Source organism: Salvelinus namaycush, chromosome 6, assembly GCF_016432855.1.
Source record: "Salvelinus namaycush isolate Seneca chromosome 6, SaNama_1.0, whole genome shotgun sequence".
Lineage (NCBI taxonomy): Eukaryota > Metazoa > Chordata > Actinopteri > Salmoniformes > Salmonidae > Salvelinus > Salvelinus namaycush.
The window spans coordinates 42,730,623-42,756,086 of record NC_052312.1 but is presented as its reverse complement, the minus strand read 5'-3'; the positions used below and the strand labels follow the sequence as shown (position 1 = coordinate 42,756,086).

The following is a 25,464-nucleotide window of genomic DNA, read 5'->3' as shown; positions in this document are numbered from 1 at the left end:
TCTTGTCTGTGGCCGTCACTCAGGTCAAACAGGATCATGTGTTGTTTGTCCTGGTGAGATTCAGAGTTTGAAGTAGGACACTTCCGGCCTTATTTGGGCATCACATCACAGAGTATACTACCTGCTTCCACACTGGTAGAGCATCTGCTATGTTGTGTGTGTGTGTGACTCTGTGTGTGTGTGTTTGTGTGTGTGGTGTTTGTGTGTGTGTGTGTGTGATTGTGTGTGTGTATTTGTGTGACTGTGTGTGTGATTGTGTGTGTGTATTTGTGTGATTGTGTGTGTGTATTTGTGTGACTGTGTGTGTGTGTGTATTTGTGTGGTCCTACCCATGGTGTAGTCTATGTATCTGTTCGTAGATTGAACCCTGCGTTTGTATACAGTACTCCTCCCATAATGTCATTTAACAGGGCTTTAATTGATGAGGTGGTGAGAGAGAAGGTGAGAGTTTGGTCAGCTGAAGCTCTCAGTCACAGTTCAGCTCTGCTTTGATTCATAAGGTTGTAGTTATAACTGTTTATTCAGGCCTGGCAGAGATACATGGGGAACCCTATGCCTGCAGGGGTAATACTCCAGCCAGGTCACCCGTGATACAAGTCAGTATTCGACGTCCATCCATGTCTGAGGACGTCGAGAGATGATGTGGAAACCAGCCACTAGGGGCAACAGTGAGCACTGTTACCTTCAAGTATATTTGGGTTTTGTTATGGTGTTGTGGACAGGGATGGCGGATGGGCGTAAGCATCTGCCTTTGATTCAGTGTGTGTGTTCGCTTGTCCTGATGTCCCAGTGATAGAGGGAGTGAATAGAGTGAGTGTTCGATAGGAAGTTGTTTTTGAGATTGTTATTTTAAGCCTATCCCAAACCTTAACCCTTACCTTAACCAATCAGAGTTAACGCCTAACCCGATTTTGGAGTTAAATGCCTAAACTTAACCTGAAACACTTCGAAATTTGACGTTTGGAACAACTTCATAATTTGACAATTGAGAAACATAGATTAACGTCTAATTCTGACGTGAGACTGTGAGAGTTTGTTGAATACTCTGCGTTGGTGCACTAAGTGACTTTGTTTTCTTCTTAGGGATTGAAGTGTGTGTCTACTACTTCAGTGTGTGTCTTATATAAGCATAACCCTTTGACCGTCGTGGCTCTCAAGCCTTCGTTGTTCAGAGAAGCAGACACGCAATTCATGCCAAGGAAAGTGATTTATCTATGTATATGTGTGTGTGCGTGTGTGTGTGTGTATATATGTGTGTGAGTCTGTTATAAACTACCCCTGGGAATCCCTCTCCAACAACTGTTTGACATTGGCTCCAGCTGGTGTGTGTGTGCGTGTGTTTTCCTCCTTGGACATTGTCTTTGGGAAATCCTGTGGAAAATGTGAATCTGGGTGGCTCGCTTCCCACTGTCGTTTGTTTTTTTCTGTCTTTCTTTCTCCTGTTGGAGAGATACGGTCACTTTTTCCCTCTCTCCGTTCAACTGTCAAACACTCACTCTATTCACTCACTCTATCTACTCACTCTATCCACTCTAAAGTATCCACTCACTCTAAAGTATCCACTCACTCTATCCAGTCACTCACTCACTCACTCACTCACTCACTCTATCCACTCACTCTATCCACTCACTCTATCCACTCACTCACTCACTCACTCACTCACTCACTCACTCACTCACTCACTCACTTACTTACTCACTCACTCACTCACTCACTCACTCACTCACTCACTCACTCACTCACTCACTCACTCACTCACTCACTCACTCTATCCACTCACTCTATCCACTCACTCTATCTACTCACTCTATCCACTCACTCTATCCACTCACTCTATCCACTCACTCTATCCACTCACTCTATCCACTCACTCACTCACTCACTCACTCACTCACTCACTCACTCACTCACTCACTCACTCACTCACTCACTCACTCACTCACTCACTCACTCACTCACTCACTCACTCACTCACTCACTCTATCCACTCACTCTAAAGTATCCACTCACTCTATCTACTCACTCTATCTACTCACTCTTTCCACTCACTCACTCACTCACTCACTCACTCACTCACTCACTCACTCACTCACTCACTCACTCACTCACTCACTCACTCACTCACTCACTCACTCACTCACTCACTCACTCACTCACTCACTCACTCACTCTATCTACTCACTCACTCACTCACTCACTCACTCACTCACTCACTCACTCACTCACTCACTCACTCACTCACTCACTCACTCACTCACTCTATCCACTCACTCTATCCACTCACTCTATCCACTCACTCTTTCCACTCACTCTATCCACTCACTCTATCCATTCACTCTATCCACACACTCTATCCACTCACTCTATCCAGTCACTCACTCACTCACTCACTCACTCACTCACTCACTCACTCACTCACTCACTCACTCTATCCACTCACTCTATCCACTCACTCTATCCACTCACTCTATCTACTCACTCTATCCACTCACTCACTCACTCACTCACTCACTCACTCACTCACTCACTCACTCACTCACTCACTCACTCACTCACTCACTCACTCACTCACACACTCACTCTACTCACTCACTCACTCACTCACTCACTCACTCACTCACTCACTCACTCACTCACTCACTCACTCACTCACTCACTCACTCACTCACTCACTCTATCCACTCACTCTAAAGTATCCACTCACTCTATCTACTCACTCTATCCACTCACTCTATCCACTCACTCACTCACTCACTCACTCACTCACTGACTCACTCACTCACTCACTCACTCACTCACTCACTGACTCACTCACTCACTCACTCACTCACTCACTCACTCTATCCACTCACTCTATCCACTCACTCTATCCACGCACTCTATCCGCTCACTCTATCCACGCACTCTATCCACTCACTCTATCCACTCACTCTATCCACTCACTCTATCCACTCACTCACTCACTCACTCACTCACTCACTGACTCACTCACTCACTCACTCACTCACTCACTCACTCACTCACTCACTCACTCACTCTATCCACTCACTCACTCACTCACTCTATCCACTCACTCTATCCACTCACTCTATCCACGCACTCTATCCACTCACTCTATCCACTCACTCTATCCACTCACTCTATCCACTCACTCTATCCATTCACTCTATCCACACACTCTATCCACTCACTCACTCACTCACTCACTCACTCACTCACTCACTCACTCACTCACTCACTCACTCACTCACTCACTCACTCACTCACTCACTCACTCACTCACTCTATCCACTCACTCTAAAGTATCTACTCACTCTATCCACTCACTCTATCCACTCACTCTATCCACTCACTCTATCCACACACTCTATCCACACACTCTATCCACACACTCTATCCACACACTCTATCCACTCACTCACTCACTCACTCACTCACTCACTCACTCACTCACTCACTCACTCACTCACTCACTCACTCACTCACTCACTCACTCACTCACTCACTCACTCACTCACTCACTCACTCTACTCACTCTATCCACTCACTCTATCCACTCACTCTATCTGCTCACTCTATCTGCTCACTCTATCTGCTCACTCTATCTACTCACTCTATCCACTCACTCTATCCGCTCACTCTATCTGCTCACTCTATCCGCTCACTCTATCTGCTCACTCTATCCACTCACTCTATCCACTCACTCTATCTACTCACTCTATCCACTCACTCTATGTACTCACTCTATCTGCTCACTCTATCCACTCACTCTATGTACTCACTCTATCTACTCACTCTATCTACTCACTCTATCTGCTCACTCTATCCACTCACTCTATCCACTCACTCTATCCACTCACTCTATCTACTCACTCTATCCACTCACTCTATGTACTCACTCTATCTGCTCACTCTATCCACTCACTCTATCCACTCACTCTATCTACTCACTCTATCCACTCACTCTATGTACTCACTCTATCCGCTCACTCTATCTGCTCACTCTATCCGCTCACTCTATCCGCTCACTCTATCTGCTCACTCTATCCACTCACTCTATCTACTCACTCTATCCACTCACTCTATGTACTCACTCTATCCACTCACTCTATCCACTCACTCTATGTACTCACTCTATCTGCTCACTCTATCCACTCACTCTATGTACTCACTCTATCTGCTCACTCTATCCACTCACTCTATCCACTCACTCTATCTACTCACTCTATCCACTCACTTTATCACTGGGACATCAGGACAGGGGTACACACACACACACTTGAACGTTATCTGCAGGAAAAAACACAGCAGAGTGATTAGATACCACAGCCCCCCGTGCACACAGGACGTGTCTGAAGCAGATAGTGTGAGGCTGTGCGTCGGTCAAATGCTTCCCCAGGAGAAAGTGAACCCATCAACAGGAAACAGGAGCTTTTCTGTAGTGTTTCCTCATGGAATCACCCCCACTCTGTGGTGCCATCATTCCCACTCCACTAAACTCTGTCTCCTTACTCAACCCTTACACAATACTAGGCTACTACACACCACACACACACACACACACACACGCACACGCACACGCACACGCACACGCACACGCACACACACCATAAGTCTGGATGTCTATGCATTGTGTCTATGTCTGAACATTTGGATACTATGACCATTGCGTACAAACACACACTCAACCTGTACTGTCTTTTCTTCTGTTCTGCACTGATCTAGCTGATATGGGAGGATTCTGTTCCCCTGTTCTTTGAACTGGATTCCAGAAGTTGTTGGAATCAACTGTCTTATTACTTGTCAGAGGAAGACAGAAGTGCTTGAGGCTCCTTCTGATCTAGCCCATACCTCAATGGATCTTCTAGCTGATATTACATTGTCCCCCAGTGAGTAAAAGGGTTGAAAATACTTGTTTTCACTGGGCCTTCTGTTGTTCTGTTCTGGCTCATACAGGCCAAGTGTCTGAGCTGCATCGGTCTCTTTGTGTTAGTTCTCTATTTGTTAGAGACAGAGCGGACAGATCGGAACACACAGAACACACACCCATGTCTTCATTACCCTTGAGATCGCATCCAATCCAATGTTATTTTTCACATTCTTCGTAAACAGCAGGTGTAGACTAACAGTGAAATGCTTACTTACAATGCAGAGTTAAAGATAAAGAAACGACATGTAATAAAAAATATCATTATTGACACAAGGAATAAATACACAGTGATTTGGTGGAGCATTGTGAGTGCAACTATAGAGCCATAATAGACTGAAGTAAAGAGTGGAGCAGTGGGGATCTGTTAGCCATCTGCCAGTCAGAGAGCTGGGTTCTGAAGGGCCGCTGTCCAAACGCCAGCTCTGTCCACCCTACTCACTGCTGACCCTTCACGTCTGTCCATTCTGTTTCTGGAGAGAAAGAGAGAGAGAGAGACAGAGCGAGAGAAACAGAGAGAGCGGAGGAGCGGAAAGAATGAGACCTAGACTAGAGCCAGACACCTTCACAGTAACAACAAGGGGCTTGTTTTAACACCTCTCCTGCGAAGGCTGTACACCCATTAGAGTGCTACAGTCAGTGTCAGTTTGAGTGGGTTACAGTTTGCCGTTGCCCGTGGTAACCAGACAAACAGTGAGTCCCGCCTCCAGAGCCAATCAGAGCCTTAAAGGTCACTTTGGTCCGAGATGGAGGCGACACAATGGGTTCTAGGCAGAAAGGCCACATTGTCCCCCCCCCCCCCCCCCCCCCTCAGTCCAACTGGAGAAAATGTGTTATGAGTGAAGTTCTGACATCAGGGCTTTGTGTCTCCGAGCAGCGACTTACAACAGGGAGAGAGAGAGAGAGAGAAAGTGAGAGAAAGGGGGAGAGAGGGAGAAAGAGAGGGAGAGGGAGAGAGAGAGAGAGAGGGAGAAAGAGGGGGCTAGAGGGAGAGAGAGACGAAGAAATAGGGAGAGAGAGGAAGGGAGAGAAAAGAATGAGAGAGGGAGAGACAAACAGAGGGAGGCAAAGGGGGACAGAGTGAGAAAGTGAGATGTGTTAGGGGAGTAACAGAATGTGCCAGAAAGATAAAGAGGAGAATGAAGACAGAGGGAAAAGGAGGATGGAGAGAGAATTGTGTGATCCACAGAGAGAGAGAGAGAGAGAGAGAGACAGAGACAGCAAATCATTTTAGCAACTTAGTACTTTTGTGCTTTACTGCTCTAGTGGAGGAACTGAAGTGGGTTAGTGTGAGCTATTGGATGCCCTCTATTCTCACCCTCTGTTCTATTATCTCTCTTGACTCCATGTGGCAGTGTGGTTGGTGAATGGCACAGGATGATTTGAATGGGTGTGGGGGATACACTGCTTATCTCCTGTACAGAGAGTAGATCTTGTAAAGGGCCACGCCAGGCGCCATGAGACTGAGAGAGGGAGGCATTCAATCACACACTAATGCCTTGGCTCCAGAGACACAGATGCCTCACACATACACTTGTCGACAGGGCCAAATTCATTGTTCCCGTCAATACCCCCCAACCTCAACCTCTGTCTGACCCCTCTGGAAGTTTTCAGAAAACATTCTCATTCCCCATCCCAGCTCCAGTTCGGAATTCTGTCCCCCCTCCCTCTCCCTCCTAATGCACCTTTCCTTTTCCCCAAGCCTTTAAGTCATGTGTTTGTTGTTCTTTCACACTGTTTGTTCTTCCATGCATGTTGCGTTTGAGCCTGCTGGATTCCAGCACCATGTCATCAACCCCGTCGGATGTTTGCAAGCAGTTTGTTTGCGGAGTTCAACTTCAAGTTACAAGGAAACGTTTCGTTTTTGTCGAGTAAGATTAGACGAGGCAGTTTTCCAAGATCAATTCAAGGTAGTGGAGATGTAGCGGTCCTATGCGAAGGGTCATTAACTGTCCAGTAATGTAAAAAAAAAACATTGCAAATTGTCAACAGTCCAAGTGTTGATAGGGTGACAGCCTTGTTGACAGGCGAGACTACTGAGCCAGGGAGTCTGGGTACTGTCCCCTCCCAATACAGTAGGACACACATGAACGCACGCACTGACCATTCTGATGCAGTCCTATAGGAATGTCCCTGTTCAAGCCAGGATGCTCTCACCATAGACTCAGGTCCTACACACTCCAGTGCCGGAAATATCAGGCTTTTAAATGTTGGACCTGGACCAAACCACTGAAGGGATTGAATCGCTCTCTCTTATCGCATGTGTGATATGTGTGTGTGAATGTGTGTGTGTGCGTATGTGTGTTTAATACTCTCTCAGGAGTGCTGAAGGAGAAGTGTCAGAGTGGGAGAGTGTGAATGTAAAGTCCTGCCTTTTTTAAACGGGCACAGTATACCTGAGGGGTCCTCTCTTTCTGGTGTGTTGCTGGTGCAGCAGTACCGCTCTGCAGGGTTCGTTAGTGCTGATCTGCTCTCAGCACCTTGCAAGCTGAATGAAACATGAAACTGCCCCTTCACTGAGCCTAAATGGAGACCATCAGCCAAAGATATCAATCTTTCTACATCTGTGCTAGCTCTCAATATCACTCCCCCCTACCCTACCACTTCCAATAACCTCAAACTCCCCCAACTACTGTAAACTCCTATCCCCACAGCAGAGGAGGCTGGTGGGAGGAGCTCTAGGAGGACAGGCTCATTGTGATGGCTGCAATGGAATACATGGAATGGAGACAAACATTTGACTTCCATGTGTTTGATCTGTACGATACAGTTCCATTTATTCCATTCCAGCCATTATAATGAGCCCGTCCTCCTATAGCTTCTCACCCCATTCTCCTCGACCCCACACCTGTATATCCCAACAGTCCCTCTACCGAGTCCTCCAATTCAAAACCCCTTTCCCTCCTTCCCCTTATGGTCCAAGCCCAAACTACTAGCCATCCCTACCTACAACTCCACTCCCCACCCCCCTCACATCACCCCCTGTACTTATTTGACTGGACCAACTCATAGATAAGGCTGTTGCGGGGACCGTATTACCGTCACACCGGTGGTCACGAGTCATGAAGGCAGTCAAATGCCACCTGACCATTTAGTCAGGGTAATTAGCTCTGATGCTGCTGATGGATATTAGTAGCCTACCAAACTTGCTAACTGCCTGGTACTCAGCACCCGATTGACCCTCTAATCACTCTGACATCAATGCAAATGTATTCAAAAGAAGAATCAAACACTTCATGCGAGCCCATGAGCTCATATCCCATAAGCCCAGGCCTCTACTAAAAATAGGAGGATCAGCTTTCTATAGGCTAGGCCTACTATATTTATTTCCTAATATTTCCTAATATTAAGCACGTTGCATATATTTACAACAGGAGTATAGCCTACCTGGCTGGCATGAAAATAAATCACGTGGGAAAGCGTCCTCCATTTGCTATTTAAGTGCATAGATGACATGTATTTTTTCCACTGCCCCTGTTTCGATAGAGGTGCATGATAATGGTCCATTTTAAATTAAAACAAATTTCACACACATATTATTTAGTATATGTAAAGACAAGATTAAATCAAGAATAGTCTGATGGGTGACAATATTAGCCTATCACATGTGAATTGTATATTATCACTTGTGAATGATGCCCAGCATAAGAAACAATTTCTTTTTTTTGCAACTTTTCCTAATCATATTCGCACACCTCGTGTAGCCTAGCCCGTAGGCCTATATGTTTTAATAAGGTTTGAATAACAACTGAAGTGGCCAAATAACTTAAAATTAAGCACATTAATCCGCTTTACAAGGGGTGTAGAGCCTAACTGGCATATATAAGCATTGTCAAGTTTGGGGAAGATCATTTTCACCATAAAAATGCATCTTCATAATAAAAGCATTACATGTATAATTGCTTTTGTGGTCACTTTTGATAATGGTGTTTTCCGCTAATGGAACACTCGTGTGCTCCCTCTCTGGCCTCTAGGTCAACAGACTCTCGTTACAGCGCACTCCTGTCACGAGCGTTAAGCGCATAATGACACTCACCTGGACTCCATCACCTCCTTGATTACCTGCCCTTTATACGTCACTCCCTTTAGTTTCTTCCCCAGTCGTCATTGTTTCTGTTCCTGTTTCATGCTGTTCGTGTTTCTTGTTTTGTTCATTTATTAATTAAATGTATTCACTCCCTGAACTTGCTTCCCGACTTTCAGCGTACATCGCTACACCTACTACCATGTGCGCATTGCTGCGCTTATAATGTGAAGAAATAACCTCATAGTTTAGCAACATTTTGATCTGTTGCGTCAGCCACATTGCGTAAAAAGTTGTTTTTAAATTCTAGTGTTTGTATTCATTTGGGATCTATCGCATCCCACAATTTTCCCAGAATACAGTATGTTTGGAATATTTATTCCAAATGAATAGGTGGACCTTTGTACTATGGGGGAATAGTAGATTGACATAGGCTAGTGCTTTTGTTGTTCGTTAGGCCTACTCATCTTGTTGGCTGACGAAAAGTAAATGTGGACAGTTCTTCCAATATCTTCAATATGCACCTGGGAATTGGATGTGTGTGTGAGGGATCATCCAACCAGACAAGACAAATGGATAGCTGCCGGAATAGAAGAGTAAACATCAGTATTATGAAGACGATGACTGAGGAGTCCTAGAGTGATACCATTGCCTCATCTCCCCCTGCCGCCTTATATGTGATCTCCTTGGTGATCACCGTGGCGATAAGGCCGGGGCGACCAGGGTCTCATAAGAGCAGAATAAACACAGATGTTGATGTTGTTGTGCCAGGCAGCTGAAGGCCGAGGGCATACTCTTATTACGATTCTACAACACACTGTTTCTCTTTAGAACAGACCGATCAGATGGCAGGTGTGTGTGTGGTAGAGGCCCCACACAAGGGGTTAGGGCTAGACCTAATCTGCTCCCCAGTTTGTGAGTTAAGTTGTAACTGTATATGGCAGAGGGCGTAGCCCTTTCCTCCAATCAAATGACCTAGTGGCCTCATGGGTGGAATGTTATTAATATTTTAATACCCGCTGAAAATCCGGTGTTTCTATATAAAGCGGATTTGATATTTTTTAGTGGTCTGTGATGTAAATAAAGTGTAATATTGGGATGCAAACTCAAAATTGAATACATTTGAACTCTAATATCGTACATGGTACAGGTGTCTTCTTTTTTTAACCCCCAACAATGTGTGTGAGGTGTATAGTTTTGTTTTATAGTATATTTGTTTAAGACTACCAGGAAACACTCTGTGTGACCCTAATTTAGCCCACTGCAGTAAAAGGTTAAACTCAAGTTACCTGGGGAGACAATTTATAGAGGCCAGTATTGCTTTCATGGAAGTATTGCTTTTTTGCACAATACCATACTATGTTCTTTAGTCAGTATCAGTACCTTAGTAAATGACCTGACCTTAACCCTCTCCTCTCTCCCCCTTTACAGACAGTAAGGCCATCGTGGATGGGAACCTGAAGCTTATCCTGGGTCTGATCTGGACTCTGATCCTGCACTACTCCATCTCAATGCCCATGTGGGAGGACGAGGACGATGAGGACGCCAAGAAGCTGACCCCCAAGCAGAGGCTGCTGGGATGGATCCAGAACAAGGTGCCCCAGCTGCCCATCAACAACTTTCACCGTGACTGGAGGGACGGCAAGGCCCTGGGAGCCCTGGTTGACAACTGTGCCCCAGGTAAGAGCTGATCCAGGATCTGTGACTCATTCTGTCAGACTCTGCTGGCTTGGCGCTGACTCAGAAACAGTTTAGTGTTAGTTAATTTGAATGGATGGATGGCAAGGCCCTGGGAGCACTGATTGACAACTGTGCCCGAGGTAAGGCTTTGAGGAGCAGTTTGAGTGAGAGCTGATCCAAGAGCTGATCCAAGATCTGTGCCTCATACGTTTCATTTGTTGACAATAGTCTTCCAGGTTGTAACTCATTTGAGAGTTGTTTGAGGGTTGATTAATCATCCATACTATTCACTGAAACAGTACACTAAACACTAGCCTCAGCCATAATTCCAAGTATGTGTCACAGAGAAGTTCCAGAGAAACTCCAGTGTTTTTTGAAACAGTCTTGTTGAAACACCAAGCCTAATGAGACCAGGTCAGGGGTAAGGGTTATGTACGTTCAGGGCTGACTAACTGGTTGATGTTAAATGTTAAAATGGTGCCGGAAGAAATGGCAGCAGTTTTACGGGCGCCTAACTAAATGTCATTTTTTCCCGTGCTATTTGTAACTTATTTTGTACATAATGTTTCTGCTACTGTATCTTACGGCAAAAAAGAGCTTCTGGATATCAGGACAGCGATCACTCACCTTGGATAAGACAACGATTTTTCCTTCAACAAGCAGAACGCACAGGATGTACTTCAGACACCCGACATGGCCAACATCCCTGTCATTGGCAGGAGAAGGAGACACAGGTACAGAGGACACAGAGCGGGGTGCCTCGTAAGGATCCGCATACGGCGAGTGGGAAGATGCCGTTACGTCAATATTACTTGCCAAAGTGCAATGATTGGACAATAAATTAGACGAGGTATGATCACAAATATCCTACCAACGGGACATCAGAAACGGAATCGTGGCTGAATGATGACATGGATATTTAGCTCGTGGGATATACGCTGCACCGGCTTGATAGAAAAGCACACTCCGGTAAGACGAGGGGGGGCGGTCTGTGCATATTTGTAAACAACAGCTGGTGCACGAAATCTAAGGAAGTCTCTAGATTTTGCTCTCCTGAAGTAGAGTATCTTAAGATAAGCTGTAGACCACACTATTTGTCAAGAGAGTTTTCATCCACATTATCTACCACCACAGACGGATGCTGGCTGTAAGACTGCACTCAGTCAGCTGTATGAGGAAATAAGCAAACAGGAAACCGCTCACCCAGAGGCGGCGCTCCTAGTTGCCGGGAATTTTAATGTAGGGAAACGTAAATCAGTTTTACCTAATTTCTATCAACATGTTAAATGCGCAACCAGAGGGAAAAAAATTCTAGATCACCTGTACTCCACACAGAGACGCATACAAAGCTCTCCCCCGCCCTCCATTTGGTAAATCTGACCATAATTCTATCCTCCTGATTCCTGCTTACAAGCTATAATTAAAGCAGGAAGCACCAGTGACTCGGTCTATAAAAAAGTGGTCAGATAAAGCAGATGCTAAACTACATGACTGTTTTTCTAGCACAGACTGGAACATGTTTTGGGATTCCTCCGATGGCATTGAGGAGTACACCACATCAGTCACTGGCTTTATTAATAAGTGCATCGAGGACGTCGTCCCCACAGTGACTGTACATACATACCCCAACCAGAAGCCATGGATTACAGGCAACATTCGCACTGAGCTAAATGGTAGAGCTGCCACTTTCAAGGTGCGGGACTCTAACCCAGAAGCTTATAAGAAATCCTGCTATGCCTCCGACCAACCATCAAACAGGCAAAGCGCCAGTACAGGGCTAAGATTAAATCGTACTACACCGGCTCCGATGCTCTTCTTATGTGGCTGGGCTTGCAAACTATTACAGACTACAAAGGGAAGCACAGCCTTGAGCTGCCCAGTGACACAAGCCTACCAGACGAGCTAAATCACTTTTATGCTCGAGGCAAGCAACACTGAAGCATGCATGAGAGCATCAGCTGTTCTGGACGACTGTGTGATCATGCTCTCCATAGCCGACATGAGTAAGACCTTTAAAAAGGTCAACATTCACAAGGCCGCGGGGCCAGACGGATTACCAGGACGTGTGCTCCGGGCATGTGCTGACCAACTGGCAGGTGTCTTCACTGACATTTTCAACATGTCCCTGACTGAGTCTGTAATACCAACATGTTTCAAGCAGACCATCATAGTCCTTGTGCCCAAGAACACTAAGGCAACCTGCCTAAATGTCTACAGACCCGTAGCACTCACGTCCGTAGCCATGAAGTGCTTTGAAAGTCTGGTAATGGCTCACATTAACACCATCATCCCAGATACCCTAGACCCACTCCAATTTGCATACCGCCCAAACAGATCCACAGATGATGTAATCTCTATTGCACTCCACACTGCCCTTTCCCACCTGGACAAAAGGAACACCTATGAGAGAATGCTATTCATTGACTACAGTTCAGCGTTCAACACCATAGTGCCCTCAAAGCTCATCACTAAGCTAAGGACCCTGGAACTAAACACCTCCCTCTGCAACTGGATCCTGGACTTCCTGACGGGCCGCCCCCAGGTGGTGAGGGTAGGTAGCATCACGTCCGCCACACTGATCCTCAACACATGAGCCCCTTGGGTGCATGCTCAGTCCCCTCCTGTACTCCCTGTTCACCCACAACTGTGTGGCCAGGCACGACCAACACCATCATTAAGTTTGCAGACGACACAACAGTGGTAGGCCTGATCACCGACAACGACGAGACACCCTATAGTGAGGAGGTCAGAGACCTGACCAGATGGCGCCAGAATAACAACCTATCCCTCAACATAATCAAGACAAAGGAGATGATTGTGGACTACCCATCCTCACCGACGAGGCTGTAGTGGAGCAGGTTGAGAGCTTCAAGTTCCTTGGTGTCCACATCACCAACAAACTAGAATGGTTCAAACACACCAAGACAGTCGTGAAGAGGGCACGACAAAGCCTATTCCCCCTCAGGAAACTAAAATGTTTTGGCATGGGTCCTGAGATCCTCAAATGGTTCTACAGCTGCAACATCGAGAGCCTCCTGACTGGTTGCATCACTGCCTGGTAAGGCAACTGCTCGGCCTCTGACTGCAAGGCACTATAGAGGGTAGTGTGTACGGCCCTGTACTTCACTTGGGCTAAGCTGCCTGCCATCCAGGACCTCTACCTACACCAGGCAGTGTCAGAGGAAGGCCCTAAAAATGGTCAAAGACCCCAGCCACCCCAGTCATAGAATGTTCTCTCTTCTACCGCATGGCAAGCGGCACCGGAGCGCCAAGTCTAGGACCAAATGGCTTCTCAACAGTTTTTACCCCCAAGTCATAAGACTCTTGAACAAGTAATCAAATGGCTACCCGGACTATTTACATTGCCCCCCCCCCCCCCCAACCCCTCTTTTAGGCTGCTGCTACTCTCTGTTCATCATATATACATAGTCACTTTAACTACACATTTATGTACATACTACCTCAATTAGCCTGACTAACCGTAGGCTACCCGGACTATCTGCATTGTGTCCCACCACCCACCACCCACCACCCGCCAACCCCTCTTTTACACTACTGCTACTCTCTGTTTATCATATACGCATAGTCACGTTCGTTCAATCATTAAATATTGTAGTATAAAATATGTGATACATGTTTCATTATGGTACCACACGTAAGTACATCACTGGAAAAGGGCTAGTAAAGAGAATACTACAGACACAGTGGAATCATTTAACAAAATCTGACATTTATTGATGAAATACAATAAAATCACTCATAGGTTTCTTTGAATTAAAGCAAAAATAATTAGCTACAAAAAAAGGAAAAAACTACAGTAAAACATCAACTGCAGTGTTCCTCACCTGGCTTACTGTAAAAAGCAAAACAAAGGATTGATTACTGTCCTGTATTTCCCTCAACCCTGTCTTGTGGATTTGGCCACAGGTTCTCATCCACATCACAATGGATGTTTTCATTAGCCAAACATCTTGGGAAGAATCTTCGGGCATGGCGAATCCAGGCCTGACACTGGTCTGCCGTGATGTCATTGCATGCGTCATCCATGGCCTGGAGAAGGGTGGCTTGTTCGTGAGGGTGCCTATCATATACCTTCCACCTCCATGTGGAGAAAAATTCCTCAATCGGGTTTTAGGAAAGGAGAGTATGGGGGTAAGTACAGGGTGGTAAATTGTGGATGGGCCTGAAACCATGCTTGCACCATTTGAGCATGGTGGAACCTGACATTATCCCACACAATGACATAGGTCATGCCATCAGCTCTACAGACCTGATTTAGCTCATCAAGGAAGGTTACATTCGAACAGCGAATCATGTGGCTGCCTGCAACTCAATATATAGAGTAGAGAGCTTTAGTTGTTGTTCGACCAAACATTAGAACAGGCAAGATGCGTAATCTATGCAACTTTGACCGTGGTATGATGTTGATGCTACACATGGTGAATCCAGCATCTCAGAAACATCTGCCTTCCTGGGATATTTATGCACTACAGTCTCTAGAGTTTACAGAGAATGGTGCAATAAACAAAACACATTCAGTAAGCGGCAGTTCTGTGGGCAAAAACACCTTGTTAATGAGAGAGGTCAGCGGAGAATATCCAGACTCATTCAAGCTAACAGAAAGGCCACAAATGCTCAAATAACAGCTGTTTAAAACAGTGGTGTGCAGAAGGGCATCTCTTAACGTACAACACCATGAATAATTCAGGCTGTTGTGGAGGCAAAAGGTGGTCCTACCCAGTACTAGATAGGTGTACCTAATAAAGTGGCCAGTGAGTGTACAGTAATGTCAAATCTGAAAACATGGTCTGGAAAAGTGGTACATGGGACCATAGAAACAGTGTCTGATAAAGAACGATGATGAAATATTACATCCATAGATAATGTAGTCCAATTGGTTCATGTTCCACGGTAATGGTGTCAATGGATCACCTTATCCTGAAACTTTCATGATCTAAACATGGAATGTTGTTCGTCAGTTTCCATAAAACTATGCATTAAGAGTAATGCAACAGTTACTCATCATTTTGAGCAGTTGTATCAATTGATAGTTAGATCATTGTAATGAAATGAATAGACAGTCATCTCAGACGTAATGTGTGAATTGCATTTTGAAATGGTAATACTTTGATGTTAAGTTGTGTCATTTTGAACAGGCGATTTTAGTTCAATGAACAAATGATCTTAGCTTTATGTGTATTGTATCCAAGCAATTGGAAAAAGTGTTAGAGTTTTGAAAAATGTGCATTTTGATCATTGGTTGTGAGTTTTGTGTCTAGGGTTTAGAAAAATGACATCAAGGTTCCGAAATGAGTGCCAAAGTGATTGTAAAAAACGGTAAAAATCCCCCTGTTTGTTATTGCCTGTATTAAGCATTTCACTGTAAGGTTTACACCGGTTGTATTCGGCACATGTGACAAATAAACTTTGATTTGATGACGATGAGAATGTTTATTTTTGGTGAGTGTATGCATGGCATGTTCTGTGGGGTGGGGGTAGAGGTTATGGTGCAGGGGCTACCATAGAGCATGATATCAATGAGGAGATCCTATTCAAGGTGGGGATGTGGGCGCTAAGTATGAATGGATGAGGCCAAAAAGCATACAAGCTGCATTCAATACGCAATATTCCTGAGCTGTACCACATCAGAGAAGGGGAGTCCGAACTGAACCAGAATGAGATGTGTGTCTTCCGTATGCTCCCCCTACCACCCCTAACTCTTAATCAGAACCAGCCGTTTCGTCATTATAAAACTATCTGATGAGAGAAGAATGAGGGAAAGGGAGAGGAGGAGGATGAGGAAGAGGAGTGTAGGGGGGGGGGGTAACCAAAAAACACAGACATTTCGAATCCCCAAACCACAGAGAGATAGTGCATAGCCGGTAATTAGAGATCAGGGTCGTCAGGGCCTAGCCAGGTGGACTTGCCCGACAACTGCCCCAGATAGAATGATCCCCGCTGGGGAAGGTTTCATAACTCTAGGCTCTCTCGGTAAAGGCCTCTACTAATTTGTACTAGGCTCCTGGCAGGCAGTAGGGCTTCTAAGACATCGTTCCAAGGGGAACTCAGACTGACCTCGGGTCAGGAGACACGTCTTGTTCAACAGAGCCTCTAATCCTGTGTTTGTACAAATGGTGTGAGACCAGATGAGTGGAATGGCATTAATAGGTTCACAGTGTTAGTTACTCCAGAGAAAGGAAGCAAAGAACCGAGGTGCGCTGTCTTTTTGTTTACTGAGTGTCTGTATGTGTGTATAGGTGTTTTGTCTTTTGTAGGTGTGTGAGTGTGCGTGTGCATGTGAGAGAGAGCCAATGTGTGAATGTGTGTGCTTTATTTGTTTTCATGTGTTTGCATGCTCCCGAGTGTGTGTTTATGTGTTTTGTGTGCCTGACAAAGTGTGTTTGCTCAGGCAGGACGTTGAGAAGTGTGTTGGAGAGGGGCTAAGGTGGGGGAACAATAAACAAACAACGACTCCATTCTCCCACATACTGAACCAGTCTAATTCACTTACCCAGAGCAGCGGGGTCACAGAGCGGGTGTGTGGGTGCGTGTGCGTTTGTGCTTTACATGTGAATTTATGGTGTACGTGCCTAATCGTGTGTGTGTGTGTTCGTGTGTGTGCACCTTTCTGTTTTTCACAGTGAGTGTGTGTTTATTGTCTAGGTGTCTGTATTAGCAGTGTTTACACTGCTGCTACACAGAGCTCTGTCTCTGACACTGCGCAGGACTAAGTAACAGGTTTTATTCTAGGCTTTGACCATACAGGGCTCTGTTTCTCTCTGCTCTCACTGAAACATTTATACTACTAGATCCAGAACAAGCTATACTCTCACAGTACACGTAGCGTTAGGGCAAAGTGCAATTCTCTCACATTCTTTCGCAGTGCCACCTCTGCCTATATGCAGACTACGAGCTGCAGCTAGGCCCGTACTCAGGGGCCCTGAACTCCATGGGGCCCCTATTGATTTTGTTAGCCTCTCATAATTCATGGCAAACAGGGAATTAGCTTTGAAAATGCTATTTTTTTTCTTGGCAAAACCAAATCTCATTTAGGGTGCCCAAAACGCTAGGATAGCGTTTTTTCTTCTAATCAGCACAATCAGCACAAAATGTAACATTCAGGACCGTTCACCCATTAAGCGAGAAATGTGAAACATTCAGTGGAGCATTTAAAACAATATTGCACTTTGCTTTTCCTACTAGCATTGACTTTGCTGATAACTTCTTTAATGAGGAAAAATGTACTTACTACGATTGTGTTTGTGTTTGCACGATTGGTTAGAGCCTGTAAGTAAGCATTTCACTGTAAGGTCTACACCGGTTGTATTCAGCGCACGTGACAAATAAATGTTGATTTGATTTGATATGTTGTCACGGCTGTTGAAAGAACTGGACCAAGGTGCAGCGTGGTCGGCGTACATTTTCTTTATTGAATAAAGATGACACCGAACAAAAACAACAAACACTACAGAAACAAACCGTGAAGCTACAGGCTATGTGCCCTAAACAAAAGTCAACTTCCCACAAACACAGGTGGAAAAAAGAGATACCTAAGTATGGTTCCCAATCAAAGACAACGATAGACAGCGGTCCCTGATTGAGAACCATACCCGGCCAAAACATAGAAATAGAAAATCATAGAAACACAAAACATAGAATGCCCACCCCAACTCACTCCCTGACCAAACCAAAATAGAGACATAAAAAGGATCTCTAAGGTCAGGGCGTGACATATGTGCTTGTCCTACCTAGCTATCTTAAGATGAATGCACCAACTGTAAGTCACTCTGGATAAGAGCATCTGCTAAATGACTAAAATGTAAATGTCAAATATAATAACTGTTTTGGGTGAAACTCAAACTGCTCTCAGACCTGCTATCCTCTACTGCGTAACTAATTGGTCCTGACACCTCGAGTTCCCCTGGTTCAGCCAAACCCCTTCCCCGCAAGGCCCTGGACATGGGTGTGCTGCAGGCTGCAGTGTGGAGGCAGTGTGTTTCTGGCTATTGTAACAGCATGCTGAGTGTCAGAGTAGAGAACACAGCAGCGAGGAACGCAATAAGTGGAAACACATGTAGAGCGCCGCATTTCCTGCTGAACACATTATTGTGTGTGTGTGTGTGTGTTTGTGTGTGTGTGTGTGTGTGTGTGTGTGTGTGTGTGTGTGTGTGTGTGTGTGTGTGTGTGTGTGTGTGTGTGTGTGTGTGTGTGTGTGTGTGTGTGTCTGTGTGTGTGTGTGTGTGTGTGCTCATGTATGTTGTTAAGGAGCAAAAGGAACAGGGCAGAGGCCTCTCTGTTAGAAGTAAGGGCGGACAGTAAAACAGTGAAAGTAAAGCGTATTGTCCGTAGAAGTAAATTAAGGAAAGGTTTTTTCGTGGCTTGAGGCCATGCCTTGTGAATCAGTGTATTTCCACTAGAATACAACAATAAACCAGGACTAAGCAACAGCGAACAGAGAGGGTTTTGGGGACACACACACACACACACACACACACACACACACACACACACACACACACACACACACACACACACACACACACACACACACACACACACACACACACACACACACACACACACACACACACACACTCACACACACTCCTCAGAGTGAAATGTTACTCATCAGATTTTTACCCAACACACCCCTCTATCCACCCCCTCTGAATGGCCCTCGCCTACCCTCACACTACCTGGTCACAGACCCCCCAGGGCCAGTAAATCACACCTCAGCCTAACAGAGGCACATTAAACTAGTATGAGTTGGTTGAAAAGGTACTTGTTTATACTGCTGGCCAGCTGTAGAGGGCTCATTAAACATAATGACCCATCTTGAGTATCACTGTTTGTCCGTGTGTATTGAGTGTATGCTGGTGTGTGTGTTGATGGAACACAAACAAATATGAGGGGCAGGTACAGCTCTTTAGCAGTGTGGGAGAATGCTTTAGGGGTTTATGTTCCTCTCCTGTTCGTTTTTCAAATTCCCCCTAGAGCCCCCTCACACACTCAATCTCTGCCATATATTTGTGTAGTATCCTTTTGCCTCATGCCTCTGTTTTCATACGGCTCCTGGCAGTAGTGGGGTTTGCGCAAGGAAGTGACCCTGAGCTGAGAACATTCTGGATGGAACTGCAATAGAGACAGCCATGACAGCTAATGAGACTTATGGAAAATGTATTGCCATTTACTGAGGTGGGAGAAACAACAGTAAAAAACACCAAACCACTCTGTCACATTGAGTAGTGCTGAGCCCGCTCTCCCGTTCCACAGTCTGTGGATACAGCCTGGTCTCATAGACTAGACATAACATAGTACATGCAAATCCGGGACACTCAAATTAGTATTATACTTACGTTTGGTATGGTTACATAAGACAGAAGGTTACTTAAGACAAAAAAGAAAGGAGGGTGCTTGGTTTTGGTGGATGGGTGGGCATACAATGCGAATGTCTAGCAACACAAAGGTTGCGTGTTCAAATCTCATCACGGACAACTTTAGCATTTTAGCAACTTTTCAGCTTTTTACTTCTTTTTAGCTACTCTGCAACTACTTAGCATGTTGGCTAACCCTTCCCCTTCCCCTAACCCTAACCTTAACCCTTTTAGCTAACCCTTCCCTTAACTCTAACCTTAATCCCAACTCCTAAACTTGCTAATGTTAGCCAGCTGGCGATTGTTAGCGTTAGCCACCTAGCTAACGTTAACCACAATAAATTAGAATTCGTAACATATCTTACGTTTTGCAAATTCGTAACATATCATACGAATTGTCATTCGTAACATATCATACGAAATGGATGATGGACATCCACAAACTATCCACAAATTAATATATACCATATGAAACGTAATATATCATACTAAATCTAGTGTCTCGCATTTACGTACAGAATAATACAAAATGCTGAGACCAGGTTGGTGGATAGAGAACTGTGTAGTGATGACACTCCTCTGTGTTTGTGTGTCGTCTCAGGCTTCCTACATCTCTCATCCTCACGCCACTCCCTGATAATCCTATAATATGCATTGTGTGTGTGTGTGTGTGTGTGTGTGTGTGTGTGTGTGTGTGTGTGTGTGTGTGTGTGTGTGTGTGTGTGTGTGTGTGTGTGTGTGTGTGTGTGTGTGTGTGTGTGTGTGTGTGTCAGCTTTGTTCAAAGTGACCCACAGTCGGACATCAGGAGAAAAGTAACTCACCGCTCTCTAAGAATTGACCAGCTCACTCTTGCGTGTCTCTACTGTAGAGGCAAAGTATTGCGGGTAAACATGGTTTGGCAGTTGTTGTCATGGTTATAGCGAATCGTAGTGGATGGACCTATGTTGATTCTCTGTGTACTGTTGTCCCATGACTAAATGCTCCCTCTCTCCCCTCTCCTTCCCTATCTGTCATGTAGGCCTGTGTCCTGACTGGGAGACGTGGGATCCTAGCCAGCCTGTGGAGAATGCCAGGGAGGCCATGCAGCAGGCTGACGACTGGCTCGGTGTGCCCCAGGTAACATCACCACACCACCTTCACTCACCATCACTCCTGGTCTCACCTGGTTTAGTTCACATAACCTGAACTCATTCGTACTAGTTCAACTCATCTAGTTAAACTCATATCCACATACTTGGTTTAGACTCAGTTACTCTGAGGCAACTGGCTTCAGTGGTAAACAGCAGGGCAATCTGTGATAACACTTTACGGCTTAAAGATTGGTAAAATGTATTATGACGTGTTTATAAATGCACTGTAAGACTTGTCATAAGCCTGTATGATCAATCTGTTCTTTGAGTGAGTGAGTTGGAGTTGGTGGGTGTGTCCCAGGTGACAGTCCGTAGCCACATAGGCCAATGTGGATAAGTGTATGTGGGATTGTGTTTGGCTAATTTTTTCAGTATGTGGTTGTGGAGGTACATTGGCATGCTGCTGTACTGGGCTGGGTCTTGGAGAGAGGAGAGGCCAGGTTGGCATCAGGTTAGGCTGGATTCTGAAGAGGCGAGGGTGGGTTAGCCAATGCCACAACCAGGACCACTGGAGCGTGTTCATATGAAACCACAAACTGTTTCCCCAGTCACACACTAGTCTATAGCGCTTCTAGATTCCAAGATGGAAAACATGAACAGAAACTCTATATTCCCTGTGTGTGTGTGTGTGTGTGTGTGTGTGTGTGTGTGTGTGTGTGTGTGTGTGTGTGTGTGTGTGTGTGTGTGTGTGTGTGTGTGTGTGTGTGTGTGTGTGTGTGTGTGTGCGTGTGCACGCTTAGTGGTTTTGTCCACTTGTCTAGGGGCAACCTGTGTTTTATCGTGTCAATAAGCACTTCCTTCAGTGTATTAATTGGCCCAAACATTAGTTACCAATAGCTGAAACAACCTTCTGCTCCTTAGTCAATGATTTTAACGCAGACCAAGGAACCTGCAACTCTTCATAGAGAAATGAGCGAAGGAGAGAGAAAGCAGATATATGGCAACATAAATATTAGGGATTAGAAGGATTGGTGAGACCATGTCGGGCCTTGCTATTTTTCAGGCTGTTCTTAATAAGTATATGCATGTGTATAGAGGAGGGAGTGTGTGTGTGTGTGCACGTGTTTGTGTATGTTGCATTTGAGCTTATATGGGAGGGTCCAGACCATCACTGTATGGCATAGTGGGGGAAATCTCAGCATGCTTTGAGTATGGGTCACATGGTGGGAGTGACAAGGTCGTGGGATGTGTCTACATCTTGAACAACTGCACCAGGATCAGCTCTTGTTACCCCTGTCTAACCTTAAACATTGGGATCCCCAAAACACCACTGACCCTGTATATGTCGAGGAACACACAAAGAATAGCATAGTGGTTAACCTAGTAAGTGGCCATGCTAAATAATGGCTGTTCTATTTTCAGGCTCACCCCCTGGCCCTACAGCCAAGGGTTAAATATAGCTAGAACACCCTCTGACACCCCTCAGAGACAGAGAGAGAGAGAGAGAGAGAGAGGGATCCACATGGATGACTATAAAGAGAAAGAGAGACCATTAGAAAGGGAGAAAATTGGTCATTGTGTCACACTGGGATGTACAGCATGATGCAAGCTGGTTCTCATCAACATTCTCTGTCTGAAAACAGAGAACTTGTTGACAGACAGTTTAACAAGGTTGGGAAAGTCTTGAAGTCGTTTTGACTGGCTTCATTTGGCCAAACTCATTATTTCTTCTGACCATGGGGCATGGTTTAAGAGCTCTTGAAAATGTCAGTATGATTTCAGCATTATACATTGGGAGTAGAATACCTATAGTAAGAGTCTGTGAATGTATGTATATATGAATGTACAGGTATGTACGCCTGAAGCAGTGGCACCTCTTTAGCATGAACAGCCTGTTTCCTCTCAGAGCCACACACCCTATGGGTATATAGGTTGTAAATTAGCATGTGTGTGTGAGAGTATGTGAACGTGTGTGTGTTTCCACCTGTAAGTCCCCATGTGGTGGTTGTGTACAATTATGGACTCCATTATCCAGAGGGCTGTTTAAACACAGACATTTCATGTGCCTAACAGCTGCTACAGAACTTTACATCACATATGTTAACATTGCCAAAGCAAGTGAAGTAGATAATATACAAAAGTGATATGAACAGTAAACATCACACTCACAGAAGTTCCAAAATAATAAGCAACATTACAAATGTCATATTATGTATATATACAGTGTTGTATACGATGTACAAATGGTTAAAGTACAAAAGGGAAAATAAATAAGCATAAATATGGGTTGTATTTACAATGGTGTTTGTTCTTCGCTGGTTGACCTTTTCTTGTGGCAACAGGTCACAAATCTTGCTACTGTGATGGCACACTGTGGAATTTCTCCCAGTAGATATGGGAGTTTATCAAAATCAGATTTGTTTTCAAATTCTTTGTGGATCTGAGTAATCTGAGGGAAATATGTGTCTCTAATATGGTCATACATTGGGCAGGAGGTTAGGAAGTGCAGCTCAGTTTCCACCTCATTTTGTGGGCAGTGTGCACATAGCCTGTCTTCTATTGAGAGCCATGTCTGCCTACGGCTGCCTTTCTCAATTGCAAGGCTATGCTCACGGAGTCTGTACATAGTCAAAGATTTCCTTAAGTTTGGGTCCGTCACAGTGGTCAGGTATTCTGCCACTGTGTACTCTCTGTTTAGGGCCAAATAGCATTCTAGTTTGCGCTGTTTTTTTGTTAATTCTTTCCAATGTGTTAAGTTATTATCTTTTTGTTTTCTCACGATTTGGTTGGGTCTAATTCTGTTGCTGTCCTGGGGCTCTGTGGGGTGTGTTTGTGTTTGTGAACAGAGCCCCAGGACCAGCTTGCTTAGTGGACTCTTCTCCAGCTTCATCTCTCTGTAGGTGATGGCTTTGTTGTGGAAGGTTTGGGAATCACTTCCTTTTAGGTGGTTGTAGAATTTAACTGCTCTTTTCTGGATTTTGATCATTAGTGGGTATCGGCCTAATTCTGCTCTGCATGCATTATTTGGTGTTCTATGTTGTACACAGAGGATATTTTTGCAGAATTCTGCATGCAGTCTCAATTTGGTGTTTGTTCCATTTTGTGAATTCTTGGTTGGTGAGCAGACCCTAGACCTCACAACCATAAAGGGCTATAACTGATTCAAGTATTTTTAGCCAGATCCTAATTGGTATGTTGAGTTTTATGTTCCTTTTGATGGCATAGAATGCCCTTCTTGTCTTGTCTCTCAGATCGTTCACAGCCCTGTGGCGCTGATGTTTAGGCCAAGGTATGTGTCGTTTTTTGTGTACTCCAGGGCAACGGTGTCTAGATGGAATTTGTATTTCTGGTCCTGGAGATCGGACCTTTTTTGGAACACCATTATTTTGGTCTTACTGAGATTTACTATCAGGGCCCAGGTCTGGCAGAATCTGTGCAGAAGATCTAGGTGCTGCTGTAGGCCCTTCTTGGTTGGTGACAGAAGCAGAAGATCATCAGCAAACAGTAGACATTTGACTTCAGATTCTAGTAGGGTGAGGCCGGGTGCTGCAGACTTTTCTAGTGCCCTCGCCAATTCGTTGATATATATGTTGAAGAGGGTGGGGCTTAAGCTGCATCCCTGTCTCACCCCACGGCCCTGTGGGAAGAAATGTGTGTGTTTTTTGCCTATTTTAACCACACCCTTGTTGTTTGTGTACATGGATTTTATAGTGTCGTATGTTTTTCCCCTACAACACTTTCCATCAATTTGTATAGCAGACCCTCATGCCAAATTGAGTCGAAAGCTTTTTTGAAATCAACAAAGCATGAGAAGACTGCCTTTGTTTTTGTTTTTTTGTTTGTCAATTAGGGTGTGCAGGGTGAATATGTGGTCTGTCGTACAATCATTTGGTAAAAAGCCAATTTGACATTTGCTCAGTACATTGTTTTCACTGAGAAAATGTATGAGTCTGCTGTTAATGATAATGAAGAGGATTTTCCCAAGGTTGCTGTTGACGCATATCCCACGGTAGTTATTGGGATCAAATTTGTCTCCATTTTTGTGGAATGGGGTGGTCATTCCTTGGTTCCAAATATTGGGGAAGATGTCAGAGCTAAGGATGATGTTAAAGAGTTTTAGTATAGCCAATTGGAATTTGTTGTATATTTGATTATTTCATTGAGGATACCATCAACACAACAGGCCTTTTTGTATTGGAGGGTTTTTGTTTTGTCCTGTAGTTCATTCAAGGTAATTGGAGAATCCAGTGGGTTCTGGTAGTCTTTAATAGTTGATTCTAAGATTTGTATTTGATCATGTATATGTTTTTGCTGTTTGTTCTTTGTTATAGAGCCAAAAAGATTGGACAAGTGGTTTACCCATACATCTCCATTTTGGATAGATAATT

At 44.7% G+C, this 25,464-nt stretch overlaps 1 protein-coding gene across 2 annotated transcripts in view; it reads left to right on the top strand.

Annotated features, from left to right (window-relative positions):
• LOC120050043 (filamin-C-like) overlaps positions 1-25,464 on the top strand; it is a 94,655-nt gene that overhangs the window by 17,604 nt on the left and 51,587 nt on the right. For both annotated transcript variants that reach the window (XM_038996654.1, XM_038996653.1), the window contains exons 2-3: positions 10,383-10,631; positions 21,025-21,122. In XM_038996654.1, coding sequence (XP_038852582.1) covers positions 10,383-10,631; positions 21,025-21,122 — 347 coding nt within the window. The remainder of the gene's footprint in view (positions 1-10,382; positions 10,632-21,024; positions 21,123-25,464) is intronic.